Source organism: Sinocyclocheilus anshuiensis, unplaced genomic scaffold (genome assembly GCF_001515605.1).
Source record: "Sinocyclocheilus anshuiensis isolate Anshui unplaced genomic scaffold, SAMN03320099.WGS_v1.1 scaffold379, whole genome shotgun sequence".
Taxonomy (NCBI): domain Eukaryota; kingdom Metazoa; phylum Chordata; class Actinopteri; order Cypriniformes; family Cyprinidae; genus Sinocyclocheilus; species Sinocyclocheilus anshuiensis.
In genome coordinates this window covers 1,126,887-1,145,746 of record NW_015552574.1, presented here as the reverse complement: position 1 = coordinate 1,145,746, position 18,860 = coordinate 1,126,887, and the positions used below count along the sequence as shown (strand labels likewise).

The window sequence follows — 18,860 nt, the reverse complement described above, 5'->3', positions numbered from 1 at the left end:
AGCCCCGTGAAGCCGTGGTTTACAGTGAATTTATAACAGCTAAGGGGGTTTTAGGCACTCCACTTAGCTGTTATAAATTCACTGTAAACCACGGCTTCTTGGGGCTTATTGCTTTATTTTAACCTCTGACATAAAAAGAAAAAGAAAAGTGTTTTACTCATTTTAGTATACGAAGCATTTAAAATAATATGTGTAGAATATATTTATTTCCACAAAGTTCATAAGTTTCTGTATATCTTGGAAGGTCTAAAATATGTCTCGATTATGTTACGATATTGTTGTCTTATGGCTCCCTACATAGATCAACACAGCAAAAAATGAATAAATAAAGAGAATTAAATCTAAAGGATCGACCGTAAAGCTCACACATCACTTCTAATAATAATAATTATATTCAAGAACCCCCTAATCTTCATAAGTCTGCCTGATTTTCTACATGCAATGACTCTTAAAATGTACTTTCACGTTTTCTTTTACCCTGGATCTCCATCCTAAAGGGGAAGTGGAAGTTTTTTGCATTGTCTGTAAGTGAGCCATCTGTTTGGCACATTTCTGGCTCAACCAATGGCGTGTGTTTGGGTCGGGGCTACCATTGTCCAAATATATAAGAGACAGCTATAGGAATGACACACTTCACTTCTGCTTTAAGATGAATGATCAAAATCCAGAGACATACCAATCACGATGACAGATCTGATTCAAGAACTGAACCGACAGACACGCTTACATGAATAGAGACCAAACACACTCACTCACTCACTCACATTTGTGTAGCAAAGTCTCACTCTCAATGCACATGATTCCTTATTCTCTGCCCCATGGACTTGCAGTCTGTGTTGCTTCCTTTCTCGTCGTTTCATCCGTCTTCTCTCCCGCTTTCCCTTCTTGTGGTTATGACTTGGCTTGTTCCCCCCCATACCTGAAATCTTTTTCCTCCCTGATGACTTATCTTTTCACCATTTTGTGAGATTATTGTGGTGAAAGAAGGAAAAGAATGCAAGATGGAGAGAAAAAAATAAAAAATAAAAATAACTGACAAGCCTGTCAGTGAATAATGTTATGGAATATTAAAGCTGTCGTTACTTTCGTCAACCTTGAGTCCCTAAGTGTGTTTTCTTCTCGCCGTTAAAAGCAGAGTAGGACGTTTAAATGGCTTTTCACCATTTAGACCCTTAATTATAGAACAGGATAGTGTTTTAATGGGTTTTAAAATTGTATTTCTTGTCATGTTCATTAGAAAACTCATAAAAAAAACTCATTAAAAGAAATGACTACTTTTATTCACTGAGGATGCATTAAATGGATCAAAAGTGTCATTTAAGACATGTTTGCATAATGTTCAAAATATTTTTATTTCTTTTGAACTTTCTATTCGTCCAGAATCGTGAATGTATCAGTTTCCACAAAAATATTACACAAAACGATTTTCAACTTTGATAAGAACCATGATTTCTGAAGGATCATGTGACACTGAAGACTGATGCTGAACATTCAGCTTCGCATCACAGAAATAAATTACATTTTAAAACCTATTCAAATAGAAGTTATTTTATTCAATATTTTATATTTTTATATACATTTGATTTAAAATTGTAATATTTCACAATATTACTGTTTTTAGTCAAATACATAAATGCAAACTTGATGCTTCTTAATGTAAAACTAATTGTAAAAACATGAAAATTATGCAAAAAAGATTTTAAAAATATATATTTTACACCATTTAGCCTTTAGTTTCAGTACGCACAGCATTTAAGTCAGTGATTGAATCAGGAAAAAAAAAACACTACGAGAACACAGGACAAAAACGTTTTTAATTTTCTACCGAGGTAGTCATTTCTACAGAGGATAAAGTGCTCATTAAGTCACTACAAACTCAGTTAAGCATTCAACGCTGGTCTTGTAAGTTAATCAATGTGGAGAATACAGTATGTTAGTGCTCTGGAAGTGCATAGACAACACAGCAGTTAACTCGAGTATAGCAGCAATAACTAACATCCCCAAGCTCTCTTCTATTACGTTAAGTGGGAAGGGAGTTGATATTAATATTCCAGTCCAATAACCCACACCGACTGTTTAACAAGCAGGTGAGCAAAAGCAACACAACGCCAAATGCACTTTCAGACCTGCTGGAACGACAAGAAGCTGGTATACACTGATTGGGCAGTGCGGCAGTTTTGGATCGTCAAAATTTATTTTGGACCGCGGGCATTTATGATGTCAACAAACTCTGGCTTAAGGGAAGCCCCTCCAACCAGGAAGCCATCAACATCAGGCTGGGCTGCCAGCTCTTTGCAGTTTCCTCCAGTAATGGAGCCTGTGGTATGAAGAGAGAAGAACATAAGTGGTGAGTTACCAAGAGAGCAAACTAAGAGTAAATGTATTTGTTAAATTGTTATTAAGTAAAAAGGGATCAGCATTGAGTCAATAGAGATACATGTCCATTACATTACATGTTAAAAAGCGATATTATGGATAGAGGACTAGTATTTTAGCCCGGAAGCAATGGTCTTGATGGAACTGTTTAGTACAAACACACAGCTTTTCGCTTCGCAAGACTTTAACTGATGGGACTAGATTCATGTGGATTACTGTGATGTTTTCATCAGCTGTTTGGACTCTCATTCTGACGGCACCCATTCACCATTGGTGAGCAAGTGACGTAATGCTACATTTCTCCAAATCTGCTCTTGTCAAAGAATAGAGCACATCTTCTATTTGCATATATTTCTGAATGACTTAAAAGTAAATACTGTGTAAAATAAGAGTTTAAATAGCAACTCCAGTATTTAAACAGCAGAACATGGTACTAGCAACGAGAAGGTCATGGGTTCGATTCCCAGGGAATACATGCAATGATAAAATGTTTACTTTGAATGCAGTTTAAGTTGCTTTGGATAAAAGCATCTACCAAATGCATAACTGTAGATATGAGGGTAATTTTTGCAATCTTATTTTCTTTCATTAAATTGCATCATGCATGGACATTCTACCAAATTTCGAAGGAAGGTCAATGGGATGTGGCGTGACATGAGCTGAGCAAATGACAGAATATTCATTTTTTGAACTATATCTTTAAGGCCACTCAGAATTGAACAGACAGGATGTTCTGAACACTGCAGACTCGCCTCCATAGATGATGCGCACAGAGTCGGCTACTGCATCCGACAAATTCGCTCTCAGCCATCCTCTCAGCTTCTCATGCACCTCCTGAGCCTGCAGCACACAAATAACAGGACGACTTTTTTTCCAAAGCAAAGATCGATTTTAAGTTCCCCAAAGAACCATTCAAGTGACAGTTCTTTACAAAAATGTATTTTCTTAGTGTAAAACATTTTAATGATCTGAAAAAAAGAAACTTTTGTGGAATGGAAAGGTTCCATGGAACCATCAATGCCAATAAAGACCCTTTATTTTTAAGAGTTTAGAGCAACACCAAATAAAGTACATGATCATAAACAGAATGGGCCTCATTCATGAAACACGAGCGGAACGATTTTTTGTGTAAATCATTCGGAAAGTCGTTCTGACGTAAATTTTCAGATTCATGAAAATGTTCGTATTTGGAAAATGTTAGTTGGTACGAAAGAAATGTACACCTGCTCCCTACCATGTGTAAATGGTGCATAAAACATTCAAACGTTCTGTATTCTTTTAGACAAACTGATGAAACTGCATTTTTATGAACTATGTATCAGAATGATATTTAACGAGTTAATTTGCACTGTCTTTTTTTCGTTTTTTACTCTATAACTTTGGGTAAAACGCAGAGCTCGTCACTGCCCCTTTTACACGGTCGTCCAATCACAGTGGAGGAGGGGCGGGACAAATATTACATTGACCAACCATGATCATACTTGTACAACACAACAATAGAAAGTTAATATTGCTGGTTACCGCATTTGTATATTCAGTAATATTCTTCAAATTAAGAAACTCGTAACATGTTACATGTAAACAACGCGTCAGAAAAATGCAGTGCGTCCAAAGCACCATTCCTAGATACGTAATTTGCGTAGCTGTGAATGAGCGTGCACGCGAGCCCTATTTACGAATGATTGGAACTCATTAACATGCACACATTTAACTATCAAATCTGATCTTTACGAAGTATTTGTGAATCCGGAGCAGAGTTTTCGGGAAGGTCCGTTTTACGCGTAAATTACTCAGAATTCACTCATATATTTACGAATGTTTCATGAATGAGGCCCAATGACTTTAAACTACAGTATAATGTAAAAGCATATCATTAAGCATATTATTATTCACGCTTTGGTGCATATGCATTGCATAAATATGAAATGAGAGCAATCAAACATGATAATGGAGATGAAACATGATATGATTGATGGACAGTATGAATACAGATTTACCTGACCAGGAGTGGCAGTTTTTCCAGTGCCAATGGCCCACACTGGTTCATACGCTAAAACCACACGAGTCCAGTCCTTCACATTGTCTATAAAATATAGAAATGTATCAAGGCTTTAAGTGTTTCACATGCATGAACAGGGTCCTAGAACAAAAAAAATGTAACTGTTTGAAAACTCACGTTCGGCACACGAGCATTTCATATAAAGCATCAAAATAAATCTGCCAAATAGGCCATCTTAGCATATTTGTTGACAATCCACAATCTTAAAATCACATATTTGATATCAGATTTGTGTTTTCAAATGACCTGCAATGACTTTGGTCTGTTCAAACACCACGTCCTCAGTGGTTCCAGCTTCTCTCTCCTCTAGTTTCTCCCCAATGCAGGCGATCACACCCAAATCGCTCTCTAGGCAATGGGCCACCTTCTGGCCAATCAGCTGCAAAGGACATCACAGCCAATCAGAGTGAAACAGAGCTGAATGCAGAATAGCACAAATATGCATCAACACGAGGCCTGAATTTCATCATACTGAAAAGCAAAGAGATATAAGGGCTTGGATTCCTATTAAAATACCTCATCGCTCTCGCCAAACACGTGACGCCTCTCAGAATGGCCCAGAATCACCCAGTCGATGCCGCAGTCTTTAATCATCGCTGGGCTAAAGCGGCGAAGAAAAGGAGAGAACGTGAAATATGGTTTTTAGAGTTTTGACAGTGATAAATGGTTGTTCATAAAAACTATAAAAGATACCAATGAGACATATACCTGATCTCCCCGGTGAAGGCTCCTTTGGGTACCTTATAGCAGTTCTGGGCGGCCACACCGATCCTCTGGTCCAGCTTAGACCTCACGAAATCAAGATAGATGGACGGTGCTCCACACACCACCTCTAAACAATGAAGACAAAACCACTGTTATGATGATATATGATTATGAAAACCAGCAAGACCACTTTTAAATAAATAGTTCATCCCAAAACGAAACATCTGTCATCATTTACTCACCCTCATATCAGTTTTTTTTATTATTATTATTGTTATTTTTACTGCCTCTCATTTTCTCTAGGTAGAATGGAAACAAATTATGGAAGCCTGTTTCTGCCACGGAATAAAAAAAAAAAAAACTTGCAATTCTGTTTCTGTGCAATTATAATCTTGCAATTCCAGCTCCCCCCCTGAATTCTGAGTTTTCATCTCGCAATTCTGTTTTTTAGTTTCTGCCATCGAATTTAGAAACTTTCTATCTTGCACTTTTTAATCTCAACTTTTTCTTCTCGCCATTGTGAATTTACAGCGAAGTCTAAAAGAAATTGGAAATCAGATATGAACGGAATTGTCAATTGCAAGAAAACTGTCAGAATTGTGAGGGGAAAAAAGTAGCAATTACTTTTAATTTTACTTTTTTTTTTTTCTCCCCATAGCAAATTATTTGGCGAACATTTTTTATGCATATGGGATAGAGTCTGTAGGACCAGAAATTGTAAATCATTTTTTGTGTGTGTGTGAAATGTTATTGTTAGTGACTATCTCTGAATGGGAACAAATAATTTGGCTAACAATTATTTTATGCATATGGGACAAAAATTGGGATAGGGCAAATATAATTTAGCTAACAATTATTTACCTAAAAACTAGTTATATTTTTCATGCATTTTTTATGCGTATGGGACAAATATGGGATGTATGGTAAGACAAATACAGAGTCTATAGAACCACAAATTGTAAATGAATTATAAAGCTTTCTACAGCAGGCCTGTGCAGAAATATATGTATTTCTTATGAAAAATGACTATATTAATAATATTTTTTTGTGTGTGAAATATTCTTTATTTATTTCTTCTGAATTTATTCGATTTTTTTCCCCCAGGTAGAATGGGAACCAATAATTTGGCTAACAATTAATTATGTGCATACGAGACAAATATGGGATAGGGCAAATATCATGTGGCTACTTGTTTAGCTAGTACGTTGTATTTTTATGTATTTTTTAGGCATACGTGACAAATATAGAATATATGGGACAGGACAAATATAGAATATGTAGGACCAAAAATTATAAATTAATAATGAAGCTTGAAAATGTCTGTTTCTTGTGAAAAATAATACGTGACTGTAATGACATGCAATAAAATAAACTGTATAACAAAATAAGCTAGTTTTATATTTGAAGTTTTAACGTTATTTTTATGTAAAAGCAGTTCAAACATGCAAGTCATGTCCACACGACCCTCCAGCAATTTAAAGTGTCACGTGATGTCGTGTAGCAAACCGTCTCTGGTGCTTCTAAACAACTCTGTCGATTAGCTATATATGCTAAATACATCCGACTAATCTGTGAAATTGAAAAATGGAAAACTTTCTGCTTAATATTCTTTCAGGTAAACAACGTAAAATCAAATGAACGCCATGGACCTGTTTCATCGTTGAGACTGGCCGTGTTCAAGGTCATTATGAGCTCGCCCAAACTCTCTTTATCGCCGTTCATTTTCCAGTTTCCTCCGACGAAGAATTTTCTTGAGGACATTTTTGCGCGACAAATCGAGCGAACCAAACACAACGACTGCAGTATACTATGTAATCGCTCCCGTTAAACAACTTACGATTCCTACTACGGAGAAGGCTAGGTTGTTAATATTCAGGAGGAAGCGCTTTGGCATTGGAAGATTGCAAGAAACGTCATGACGTTCTAATTAATATTCATGAGGTAAGGCTTCTTCATTGAAGGAACGTCAGCCCAATCTAATTAACGTTCAAGCACTCAGCTTTCGCAGGGAAATAAACATAATGGAACGTAAGCTTATTTAATAACAATAATTAATCTTCATAAGCTAGACTGTAGGAATACTGAGCAGTCAAATTTCTTGAAATCTGTTTACTATATAAGCTGCATTGAAGGACTCTAGAACCTTAAACCGCATAAACACGTTTCATTACACCAAATACACAAAATACTGTTCTTTTTAGCAACATCATATGACCCCTTTAAACTTCTTGCTTTCTTCCTATTATAAAGGTATTCTGCTGTTAACATTTCCAAAAGCACAGTTTTGTGACCTAATTTGCCTTTCAGAGATTAGATTATTTCCCCAATAATATTTCTTTCTCTCATAAATTAATTATTTAAAAAAAAAAGTAACAGTTCAAAGATCAACATTTTCAAATGATATTATTTCAAATGCCCTACAATTATAAAACACACAACTTAACAGATACACACAGAACACATTAAAATATAGTTTAATGCAGAACACTATGTTTATTAGAAAGTTATTCAAGTAACCACTGAAATATTAAAGAGGAACTGTCTTGTATGTAAAAGTCCTACAAAAAGATGAAAGAAGTAAATACAGACATTTTATCTTTTAGCATAACATGTTATTTTAAGGGCTTTAGGACGTTTGTTCATTAAAATTAAAATGCATCTGTATGCCAACATCATCAAAGAGCCATAATATCAGATCTCAGACAGACAGTGTGGTTTTTGGGAAAAGTCATTGTACAATTTCTTCTGCATTCTATCGTCATTTCTAATAAATAAAAATATTCATCCAAACTTTCATCTAATGATAAGGATTTTTAATGGAAAAAAAAATATGTAATACTATATTTTAAATTCTTAAATGATTATGCTGTCGAAATCATAATTTCAAGTCGAAGTATCGTTGTCATGAGATTGTCATGTTATGATAACGCAATCCTGTGTTAGTTGCAATTTACATGTTTACATTTAAATATTGCATATTATATATTCTAATGAAGTCCAGTCTTCCAGAAATCCCACACATACAGGTGGACCTTTATGTGTTTGTTTGTGTGTGTGTGTGTGTGTGTGTGTGTGAGATTCTTTGTTGCTCAGAAATCGATAATTTCTCATTCTCTCTCTCAACCTTTCTCATTCTCAGTCTCAATCTCATTCTCATTCTCATTCTCATTCTCATTCTCAATCTCATTCTCATTCTCATTCTCATTCTCATTCTCATTCCCATCTCATCTTCTTTCAGGGTCCAACTCAGTTCCAAATCTTCAAGAAGCTGTCCCATGAGCCAGTGCAAACACACATGCCATCTGGTGGTACTCCGGTGCAGCTCACCCTGTTGTCATGGCCAGACAACACACCTACAGGAGAGAAAGGAAGGAAGGAAGTGAGTGAGAATATGAATCTGACAGGATTTTATTCTTCATGCACGTTTATTTAATTTGCGATGAAATGGAAGTAGAGACTGATCTTTTGTATTATAGTGACGAACAGCTGAATGTAATGACAACTGAAACAATCCAGTTATGACATTTTGATTAAATATTACAAAGTTCAATTTTTTTAAAGAAATGTAGCATTACATCACTTGCTCACCAATGGATCCTCTGCAGTGAATGGGTGCCGTCAAAATGAGAAACCAAACGGCTCATAAAAACGTCATTATAATCCACTAGTAATTCACACGACTCCAGTCCATCAATTCATGTCTTGTGAAGTGTTTGTAAGTGACAAAGCCATCAAGGTATTTTATCTTTAAATGTTGTCCTCCTGTTGTCCTCTCACATCAAAATCCACACGCATATTTATTTAGAGCTGTTTAGGACTGTTTTCGCTTGTACAGTGCTTGATCTGTGCATATTTCTCTCCTGATTCAGACAAGATTACTTTTTCATCGAAGCAAGCAATACTTGATGATGGATTTTTTAAATTTTATTACAAACACACAGATTTCCACTTCACAAGACGTTAATTAATGGACTGGAGTGGTGTGGATTACTTGTGTATTGTTGTGATGTTTTTATCAGCTGTTTGGGCTCTGACGGCAGCCATTCACTGCAGAGGATCCACTGGTGAGCAAGTGATGCTAAATTTCTCCAAATCTATTGTGATGAAAAACAAACTATATCTTGGACGGCCTGAGGGTGAGTACATTTTCAGCAAAATTTTCATTTTTGAACGAACTGTTCCTGTAAGTAGAAGACTTCCTCAACTAACACCAACAAATCTCACATCCATGCCAGAAGAGTGTTTTAATACTCAGAAATTGGCTACATAGAAAACAGCTGTTTGGTGGAGTTGCCAAGACGGCTGTCGAGTGATTTGACATGCTTCAAATGGACTTTGTTCCTGCTTAATCAGCATTAATGATTCACTCCATCTGCGACTCCTTTCTTGCAACTTACCCACTTTCTCGCCCTTTAGCGAGTCCCAAATATTGCAGTTGAAGTCGTCGTAGCCAGCAAAGATGAGGCGGCCAGACATGGATAGAGCCAGTGATGTTACGCCGCTGTTCAGGGCAGCATCCTGGTAGCTGATCACTTCTTGATCGGCACGAAGATCATACATTTTGCATGTGCAGTCATCAGAGCCGGTGATAATTGCATTGCCACCAGGGTAGAACTGAAGAAAGAGGAAGTTTGGTGAATCCATTTGGTTTCCATTTATGTGCTTTGTTCTTAAATTTAATGGGAAAGACTCAAATCTTTGAAACTGTTATAAAGTTGGCTTCATTAATGAGGAAGCCAAAAAATAACTGTGATGCCCTCTTCTGAATTTTCCCGGTACTGCATCAAACATTTCATGTTCAACTCACTGAAATGGCGTTGATGTCACTCGTGTGACCCAGGAAGGTTTGCTTGCACTGGCCGTCTCTGATGTCCCACAGCTTGGCCAGAGAGTCGCAAGCACCGGAAACAAAGGAGTTCATGTCCGGAGACAGAGACAGACACATGCAGTCACCAACATGGTTCAGGAAAACCGTCTTCTGCTTTCCAGTCTCCAAATCCCACAATGCACTTGAAGAAAAATGGGAGGGAAATAAACAAAACTGTAACAAAAAAAGTGGTGATGCCCTTAATGACTGTTTATGGGATTTTTATCCATTGTCAGGCTGAATAACGTATTATAAAGTAAAAGCACAACTCTCCTCAACAAGCTGCAAAGCATTGTGAAAAAGCTTTAATCTTACCTATCAGCAAAAGTGGCAATGCTTGCTATATTTATAGCCTAATTAGACTTTGTTAGATGAGAATGGCACAATTTAACGAAGTTGTAGCTGGTTTTTAATGGATATTTTAATCAGTTGCTTGGCTGAATGAAAGTTGCAGTGCATTGTATGGCCTACTGCTTTTTAAAAATAGAAAGTGAAATAGTAGGCATTATTCCCTGATACACATTATAAACATGTGATGTTCAATTTGCATATGAGTAGCATCCAGTTATTTTTGCATTTTAATCCAATATTGTCTCTTTTTTATTTGTTTTTTGAACAAATAATGAGTACAGAAAGTGATAAAAAAGGAAAAAGGTCAATTTGCATATGAGTAGCATCCAGTTATTTTTGCATTTTAATCTAATATTGTCTCTTTTTTATTTGTTTTTTGAACAAATAATGAGTACAGAAAGTGATAAAAAAGGAAAAAGATAAATATAAAAAATATTGTTTCTGCTGCTTATATCACAATTGAAGATTTGCTTCTTTGCATTGTGGGACATGCTGTGTGTTCTTTTGTATAGTGCATGGTTTGGCAAATATAGCATGCAAGCTATAATAGTATGGTATATTGAGAACATAGCCATATTGTAACTATTTTTCATTTATTTCAATTTCTAGCTGCTACAATTTTCGCGATTCAGTTCTGAAAATCGATAGTTCGCCAAAAAAATAAAATTCTGTCATCAGTTATTCACCCTCATGTCATTTCAAAACTCATATTTTCCATGAAACACAACATTTTGTACAATGCAGTTGCCTTCTGTTTCCGTGGAATTACAATGAAAGGAGACTTGTAAGAACACTATAAAAAGAAGAAGTGTAAAAACACTTGAAAAAGATTCTAGTAATATACTATAGTAATTGGGTGAACTGTCCCTTTAAATGTAAATGCTACATGCACAAACCATGTGGTATCACCAGAGGCGGTTAGAACCTCCGTGTCACTGAGGAAGCGTGCACAGGACAAGTAACCTATGAAAAAAAGATAACATAACTGACACTTACTAACAAGTATATAAGAAAGTAAAGTGTCTTGCCTGACTTCTGTACTTACATACCTGTGTGAGCATCCAATTCTTTCACCGTCTTGATTACAGGTGTCTTCAAGTTGTAGACAGTGCACATGTTGTCGAGACCACCGCTGGCCACAAGGTTTCCAGAAGAACACAACATTTTGTACAATGCAGTTGCCTTCTGTTTCCGTGGAATTACAATGAAAGGAGACTTGTAAGAACACTATAAAAAGAAGAAGTGTAAAAACACTTGAAAAAGATTCTAGTAATATACTATAGTAATTGGGTGAACTGTCCCTTTAAATGTAAATGCTACATGCACAAACCATGTGGTATCACCAGAGGCGGTTAGAACCTCCGTGTCACTGAGGAAGCGTGCACAGGACAAGTAACCTATGAAAAAAAGATAACATAACTGACACTTACTAACAAGTATATAAGAAAGTAAAGTGTCTTGCCTGACTTCTGTACTTACATACCTGTGTGAGCATCCAATTCTTTCACCGTCTTGATTACAGGTGTCTTCAAGTTGTAGACAGTGCACATGTTGTCGAGACCACCGCTGGCCACAAGGTTTCCAGAAGGAGCATATGCACAGGTCATCACCCATGAGGACTTGAGGGGAACAGCATTGACCTAAAGAAAGAGGCAAATATTATAACTTTTCCTTGAAGAGATTCTGATTTAAAGTTAAAGGTAGTGTCATCTCTGCACTATAGGCTAAATGTAACTGCATAATAATCACGGTTTTCGAAGATGTTTTCAAGCGTTTGTCGCTTAAACAGACAGTCCTGTCGAAAACAAATCAATATTCTGAGTGGGTTTCATTCACTAACCATGCAAAATTGCATACTATAGGTGGAATTATAAACGTGTTACACTCTAAAAAATGCTGGGTTAAATACAACCTAACCCAACCGCTGGGTCAAAACAACCCAATTGCTGGGTTTGTCCCTATTTTACCCAGCACTGGATTGTATTTAACCCAGCATTTTTTAGAGTGTATGTCCACAACAAAAACTGTAGACTTCTTCTTTAAATAAAATATCTTTGTTTAATAAAATATATTTTTATCCTAACATAATGCAAAAATATTTTAAATGTGTAAAGTTAACTTAGTTACAGTTTCTGTGTATTGTTCGAAGTCTGAGGCATATCTGAAAAACGAAAAATCAAATATGCCATTCTAGCAGCTTAAAATAGGCAACATTTATTTTTTAATCTGAGAACAAAAGAGTAGGCAACAGTTGTATACCGCAAAATATTAATAGATACCCAACTGACATTTAACTGACTAAATATATTTATATACAATTCCCATTTTTTCTTGAAAGTATATTTGAGTCAGGCGGACTCACCTTATTTCCAGAGTGAGAATCCCAGATGAGAAGTTTGCCATCCTGTGATGCACTGACCATTAGCCTAAAGACACCAATGAAAGAAAGAGCAAAGAAAGGCTGGTAAGACAACAGGATGTACCATTTCATATATTCCACGCCTTAATTTTGAAATCTGACAAACATACTGATGTACACAAAACTTTAGAGACAACTGCCGTTAGTGCATTTATTTATATATATTTATTATGCATATTTGGTTTGCAAAAGTTGTGTTAGCAGCCTTCACAACCTGTGTAAGCTAGTTCAATTTATTTAGATTTTTTTGGACTTTTACAAAAATGTAACTAGTGTATTTTTCTAAATTATTGTATTTCTAATGGATTCCAAAAAATATATAAATGCTTTTTGGAGCTATTCGTTTTTGATGTCAATGCACTTTCTTGAATACATTGAAGCTTAAGTCTGTTTCAGGCCACTGACCCTGATAATTGATCTAACTAAGAATTAGCTAATTCAAGGTGACCGCAAGGTGCAGTTGACTTCCATGTGAGAGCTGCTTGAGCAGATCACGTGACGGCAAAGAGCTACAGGTAAACCAATATATATCCCTTTCTGTCAGTTAAGTAATTTTTTATTCTTTTAAAATATTTCCAAATACTTCAGTGCAGTATAACCCAGCATACCTAATGATTTGATATGATGTTCTCACCTATTGTCTGTACTCCAGTGCATGGCATAGATTTTGGCCAGATGGCCTTTGAGGGTCCTCCTGGTCTTGAGTTGGACCCGAGGGGCCGGAGCCACCCCAGAAGCGGCGGAGGCCATGTCTGTGTCATGCACTGCTTTACGAGCCGCCTAGTAGGGAAACAAATATTTTATCGTAGCATTTTATTATGAATTGTATAAATAGAAATTGTACAGCTAGAGATTCATTTGCATTTTCATTCGCACTTTGCATTAGGAAAGATCTTATATCCATGTTCTTCAACTGTTTCATTGTGAAAGTACAAAAAAAAAAAAAAACGTTACAGCAGTCTCACCTCGATCTGTGTTTTCAGGGCTTCGGCCTCTTTTTTCATCTGCTCTATTTCACCCATGGCTGCTGTTGATTAGGGTTCTTACCAACACAAGCTGAAAGAAAATAAATAAAAAATAATCAAATAAAATGAAATGAAATGAAAATAAAATATTCTAAAGGTCTTATATTATCAAATAAAAGTCAATAATAAATAAGTCATATTACTAAGATTAATCCCTGAGCTAGGCCTTGTGTACAGCCAGTGTTGCCAAGTTCATAGTTATCCCACAGAATTGGGATACCTTTACACTGTTGCTGCGGGTTGTGCTTTTTTGATGCGGGTTGTTTTTTTGAAGGGAAAACCACACACACACACACACAAACAAACAAACAAAACACAGTTGGACTAGTATTCTGAGCTATTTTTGGGTAGCAATTGAGGTGGTTTTGTTCCAGAGACCTGGCAACCCTGATTACAGCATCAAAAATGTGGAAATGATTTAATAATATCGAAGGCTTATGATTTGAATTAGTATTGACAAATATTGAAACCTGACTTTGATTTGATGCAAAACCTCCCAGCTAGTCGTAAAACATCTCCTTGGACAAGTTATTTTTACCTGCTTGGTAGACAGTAACACTGAATACAGATTTGCACTCAAAAAATTCAAGTCAACAACAATATTGTCAGTCATTTATGAGTTCAGCATGAGTTCAGTAATGCTATAGCTAGCAAATGCTAATGATACTGTGAATCCGTTATTTAAAATTCTAATATTGATATTCAAAAAAAAAATAAAAAATCAAAATTCAAAAACTAGCACCAAACTGATAAATCGATCCTTCAAAACCAAAACAGTCCCATTCAAGCATTTCCTTTATATTATAAAATAAAATAGATGTGAAACAAGGCAAATAAAAAAAAAGTGCAAAACTGTAGAATAAGACATGTGGAACTGAAATCAAGCCTTCCCCCTAAACATGGTAAACATAGGCTAACATCCAATGAAACGCCTAAGATTTGTAATTAGATTAAAGGGGTCATTTCAAAAAAAAAATAAAAAATCAAAATTCAAAAACTAGCACCAAACTGATAAATCGATCCTTCAAAACCAAAACAGTCCCATTCAAGCATTTCCTTTATATTATAAAATAAAATAGATGTGAAACAAGGCAAATAAAAAAAAAGTGCAAAACTGTAAAATAAGACATGTGGAACTGAAATCAAGCCTTCCCCCTAAACATGGTAAACATAGGCTAACATCCAATTAAACGCCTAAGATTTGTAATTAGATAGTTACGCCTTCTTTCTTTGTGTGAACATTTGGGAGGCGTTATGCAAATCTTCCCACATCGTGACGTAGGTATGTTGGGGCGTGTTAGAACGAGCCGTTTCAGGTAGGCGTGGCTGACTTTTAACTTTTATAAAGAATATCTCTTTGGATTTGAGACTTTAGTCTTTGCAACTTTACAGATCTTCTTTACGCACCAAGAGCTTGTAACACTCCAAAGAGAAAGGAAAAATTTAAATCGGATCTTATGACCCCTTTAAAACAAAAGATTTCAAATGTTTTCTTCAGATGTAAATCTTCTAAGTCACAACTTACTATAAAAATATTTTATAGTATATGCCGCCATATGAATCTACCTCTCAGTGGGAGACCAGAGGAGATGATGAGGAATTGTTAGCCTTGTCGTGCTACAGACATCATAATGAACTTAACTGATGGTTAAGTGCTAGAAACTGAGTCTGGCATTGTGCTGTTGATGGTCAAATTCTGTGTTAGAAGATTACTCTGTGTGTTCAGCTCGTGATGAGAGCTGTTGTTTTATTGATGACGAGGAGGGCTAGAAGAAAGGTCTAAGCCCCTGCAGGAGCTGTTGGGGGTGGCTTATCAAATCTCCTGTTATCCGATTACTGACTGCTCTTTACTACAGGATCAGGTGGGACCTGGGGTGGGAAGATCAAAGACAAAACACAAGGAAAAAGAGGAAGAAAAGATGTATGCCTTGAGGATGCCAGCTGTTATCTTCCATATGGATTGTAAATGGTACAAGATTAAATGAGACCTGATGAATCTCAAAACTTCTAAAATCTGTTGATTACTTGTTCAAGAGTAGGTTAATCCTGCAAAGAGCCAAATGTGCAAACTTTGCAAGTTGCAACATTATGATCTGTTCAGAAACCAAAAACAAAACTGTAAATGTCTTTTTTTTTTCTCCCTGAAGTTTGAAGATTACACTCTAAAAATGCTGGGTTAAATACAACCCAGTGCTGGGTCAAATATGGACAAACCCAGCAATTGGGTTGTATTTAACACAGCATTTTTTATAGTGTACTGTGTACAAGAAAATATATCAGTCTTTCTACCAGTGTTATTTACCAGTATCATTTAGATACTATTATAGTTTTTGTTAGTTTTAAATTAGATTTTCTTTTATATTTTCTGTTTTCATGTTAATTTTATTCATTTTTATTTCAGTTTTAGGTTTAATTTTAGCACATCAAGTTAAACTAAATGTAAATGAGAAATGTTGCCTTGCTTAGCTGAAATGAAATAAGTTTGTTTTTTTCATTATTTCAAGTAATGAAAATATTTTTTTTTTACAGTTTTAGTAAAATACTGTATAACAACCCTGCTTTCTATTTCAAAATTTCATGTTAAATTCAATACATTACTTGCAGTTTCTTTGTGATTATTTTTGAGTAAGAATTGTTTCTACACAATGTTTTTCAGTGTACAGGAATGCACCAGTATAACAGCTGAAAAATGTTACCGCAACCACAAATTCCTCGTAATTTTTGCTTGATGCACTTTTTGATAGTTGAAATACCAACATTAACATCCCAATGTCATTTTAAGCATTATAATAGTTGCAGATTAACCTTTTGTGACACTGTGGTCAAACTATTTCCAGGAAATATGTAGTGCATTACAATAAATAAAAATTAAATTGCAATTAAAAAGCAATTATTCAATGCATTTCTGTGCATTCTTCATGCATACCAAATTTTAAAAAACTGCATTTTAAGGATATAACGTATCGTAATGCACAAGGTTTGCATTGGTTCGCTATTTGCAGTGCATCTTTTTTCTTATTCAAACTAATAAGACCAAACTAACAGCAAACTCACCTTTCTACCCAAAAATGCTTATTTTCGTCTCTATAACTCCAAAGTCTCTTTCTCTGTATCAGTCTCTATTTTGCGTAGTCCACAAGACAGCTCTTCAATAGTCTCTCTCTCTCTCGATCCTCCCACAGGTTCCCCCAACAGACTGGACGCAACTTACCTGTGGAAAAACTCTCTCTTTCTCTTCCCTGTCTGCGAGAGAGGAATAGATGAGGATTGGAGGGGATGAAGGAGATCAGGGATGAAAGGATAAGCCCAAAGATGGGCACAGAAAGGGTGAGGCAGAGAGAAAGACAGAGAGAGAAAGGGGAGGGCGAGCAACAGGTAAACCGATTGGAATGGAAAATCAGGTTATGGGGTCGAAAGACAAGGCAAGAGTGAGTGCAGAAAGCAGAGGACAGAGGAAGGGATGGACAGGGTGTGGCATGAACAAAAATATGGTTGATTCCTGAAGAACATCTTATCATGAAGTTCTCAGCATTGGTTCTAACAACCACTTTGGGGTAATATGGGCATTTAAAGCATTTCATACTTGGTTTATCATATTTGTTTGATGTTAACACTTGATGTGTTGTTTCTAAAAAGGGTCATTGGTGTGGTTTGGTGAATGTTGATATGAGGGGGGCTGTTCTTTGGCTTTGGGGTTGAGGTGTTTGAATTGGTTTGTCAGAGCTAATGAGTTGAGCTCGTCTAATCAGGGTCTAAGTGGATATCCCGGGAATCGGCAATCCCGTTAAGGAATTAGAGCAGGTGAATCCGTGGAGCAGACGTCACGGGTGACACAAAGAGCAACGGAGGAAAGAAAGTGAGGAAACTGATGAAAGTTACGACAATAAGAGAGATTTTCTCATATTGGTTTTACATTTCTATCTTGTATGATATCTTGCATTTCCCAACTTTAAGGAGAGTCAAATGCAAAAGAATAATGACAGTGGTCTTTGTGAAGTGTTATTCTTCGTTCAATTCTGGTTCAATAGCATTCAAAAGCTCCAATTAAGCTACATCATACAGGAAACGAGAATAAAATATATTTTTAGTTATGGAAACTGTGCCAAATGAACTTTGAAGTATAGTACTGACACAAGTCCAGTAAGTTTTCAGCGTATAATATACTGAATTGCAGTTTGCATCAACAGATATTGACAATAAAACTCTATCCTGGACCGTTTTCTAAAGAGCTAATGGATCTAATTTACAAGTTAAGCATGCCAAGAAGGGTTTTTCTTCTCAATCTGTATTGTAGGTAACTGTCCGTCTGGCTATTTCCCCTTAAAATCTTCCTTACAGGTTGATGCAAGTTCATTTGAGGCAATGTTAAATCATACCATATCAGGGTGACCATAAGGGCCATTTTTACGGGACGCACCCTTGCCAGAATTTCTATATTGCCTAAAATATCCAGTTTTTGGCTGGTACCACTGTGCAGATCGATCGTGCGCGTATTTGCATTGCTTTGATCGTTTTCACCTTCTCACGCCGACGCGCCACGATTGGTCGATTATGTACAATACCTGCATGTTATTGGTCAAACTACTTTGGATGTTTTAGGCAATATAAAAATCATGGCCAGGACGTGTCCCGTATAAATGGCACATTTGGCCACCCTATATATATCAAAAATATTTTTGATAGTGTGAGAAGAATGAAATCTAGTTTCAATGCAAGGATTTGCACAGGAAAGCATTTCTATTATTGTTGCACATACAGTAGGGCAGGGGCGTAGATTACGCGGGGGACGAGGGGGACGTGTCCCCCACATTTTTAATATCACGTAAATTTGTCCCCCGCACTTTTTCGGGCAAGTGTGTTCGCATAGAGGTTTTCAAGAGCCGGTGTGAATAAATATAGATTTAAATTCAAAGAGACAGGATAGTCTGTGCATGATCTGATGTTTTATTTGGACCCAGAATAAGGCGAGATGAACATCGCGGAGCGCTAAACACTCTGTGCAGTGTATGTTTCATTCATACTCGAAGCCGGAGGGCGCTCTCGCGCAGAAAGTCGTAC

At 36.3% G+C, this 18,860-nt stretch overlaps 2 protein-coding genes across 4 annotated transcripts; both read right to left on the bottom strand.

The window, feature by feature from the left end:
* Window positions 1-1,801: 1,801 nt before the first annotated feature.
* tpi1a (triosephosphate isomerase 1a) lies at window positions 1,802-7,027 on the bottom strand. The gene is made up of 7 exons (XM_016455958.1): window positions 6,790-7,027; window positions 5,144-5,267; window positions 4,952-5,036; window positions 4,682-4,814; window positions 4,374-4,459; window positions 3,129-3,216; window positions 1,802-2,317 (listed from the first exon to the last, which is right to left on the bottom strand). The coding sequence occupies exons 1-7, from the start codon at window positions 6,899-6,901 to the stop codon at window positions 2,193-2,195; spliced, it is 753 nt and encodes a 250-aa protein (XP_016311444.1). The 5' UTR covers window positions 6,902-7,027; the 3' UTR covers window positions 1,802-2,192.
* A 1,294-nt stretch (window positions 7,028-8,321) lies between these two features.
* LOC107665150 (guanine nucleotide-binding protein G(I)/G(S)/G(T) subunit beta-3-like) lies at window positions 8,322-17,199 on the bottom strand. Of its 3 annotated transcripts, XM_016455915.1 has the most exons (10): window positions 16,857-17,199; window positions 15,369-15,671; window positions 13,743-13,833; window positions 13,412-13,557; window positions 12,721-12,784; window positions 11,842-11,998; window positions 11,689-11,755; window positions 9,948-10,149; window positions 9,538-9,754; window positions 8,322-8,493 (listed from the first exon to the last, which is right to left on the bottom strand). In XM_016455915.1, the coding sequence occupies exons 3-10, from the start codon at window positions 13,797-13,799 to the stop codon at window positions 8,387-8,389; spliced, it is 1,017 nt and encodes a 338-aa protein (XP_016311401.1). In that variant the 5' UTR covers window positions 13,800-13,833; window positions 15,369-15,671; window positions 16,857-17,199; the 3' UTR covers window positions 8,322-8,386. The 3 variants fall into 3 exon arrangements, with proteins under 3 accessions (XP_016311401.1, XP_016311402.1, XP_016311400.1); XM_016455916.1 differs by lacking the exon at window positions 15,369-15,671 and having other exon boundaries at window positions 17,014-17,199; XM_016455914.1 differs by lacking the exon at window positions 15,369-15,671 and having other exon boundaries at window positions 16,857-17,198.
* Window positions 17,200-18,860: the final 1,661 nt, after the last annotated feature.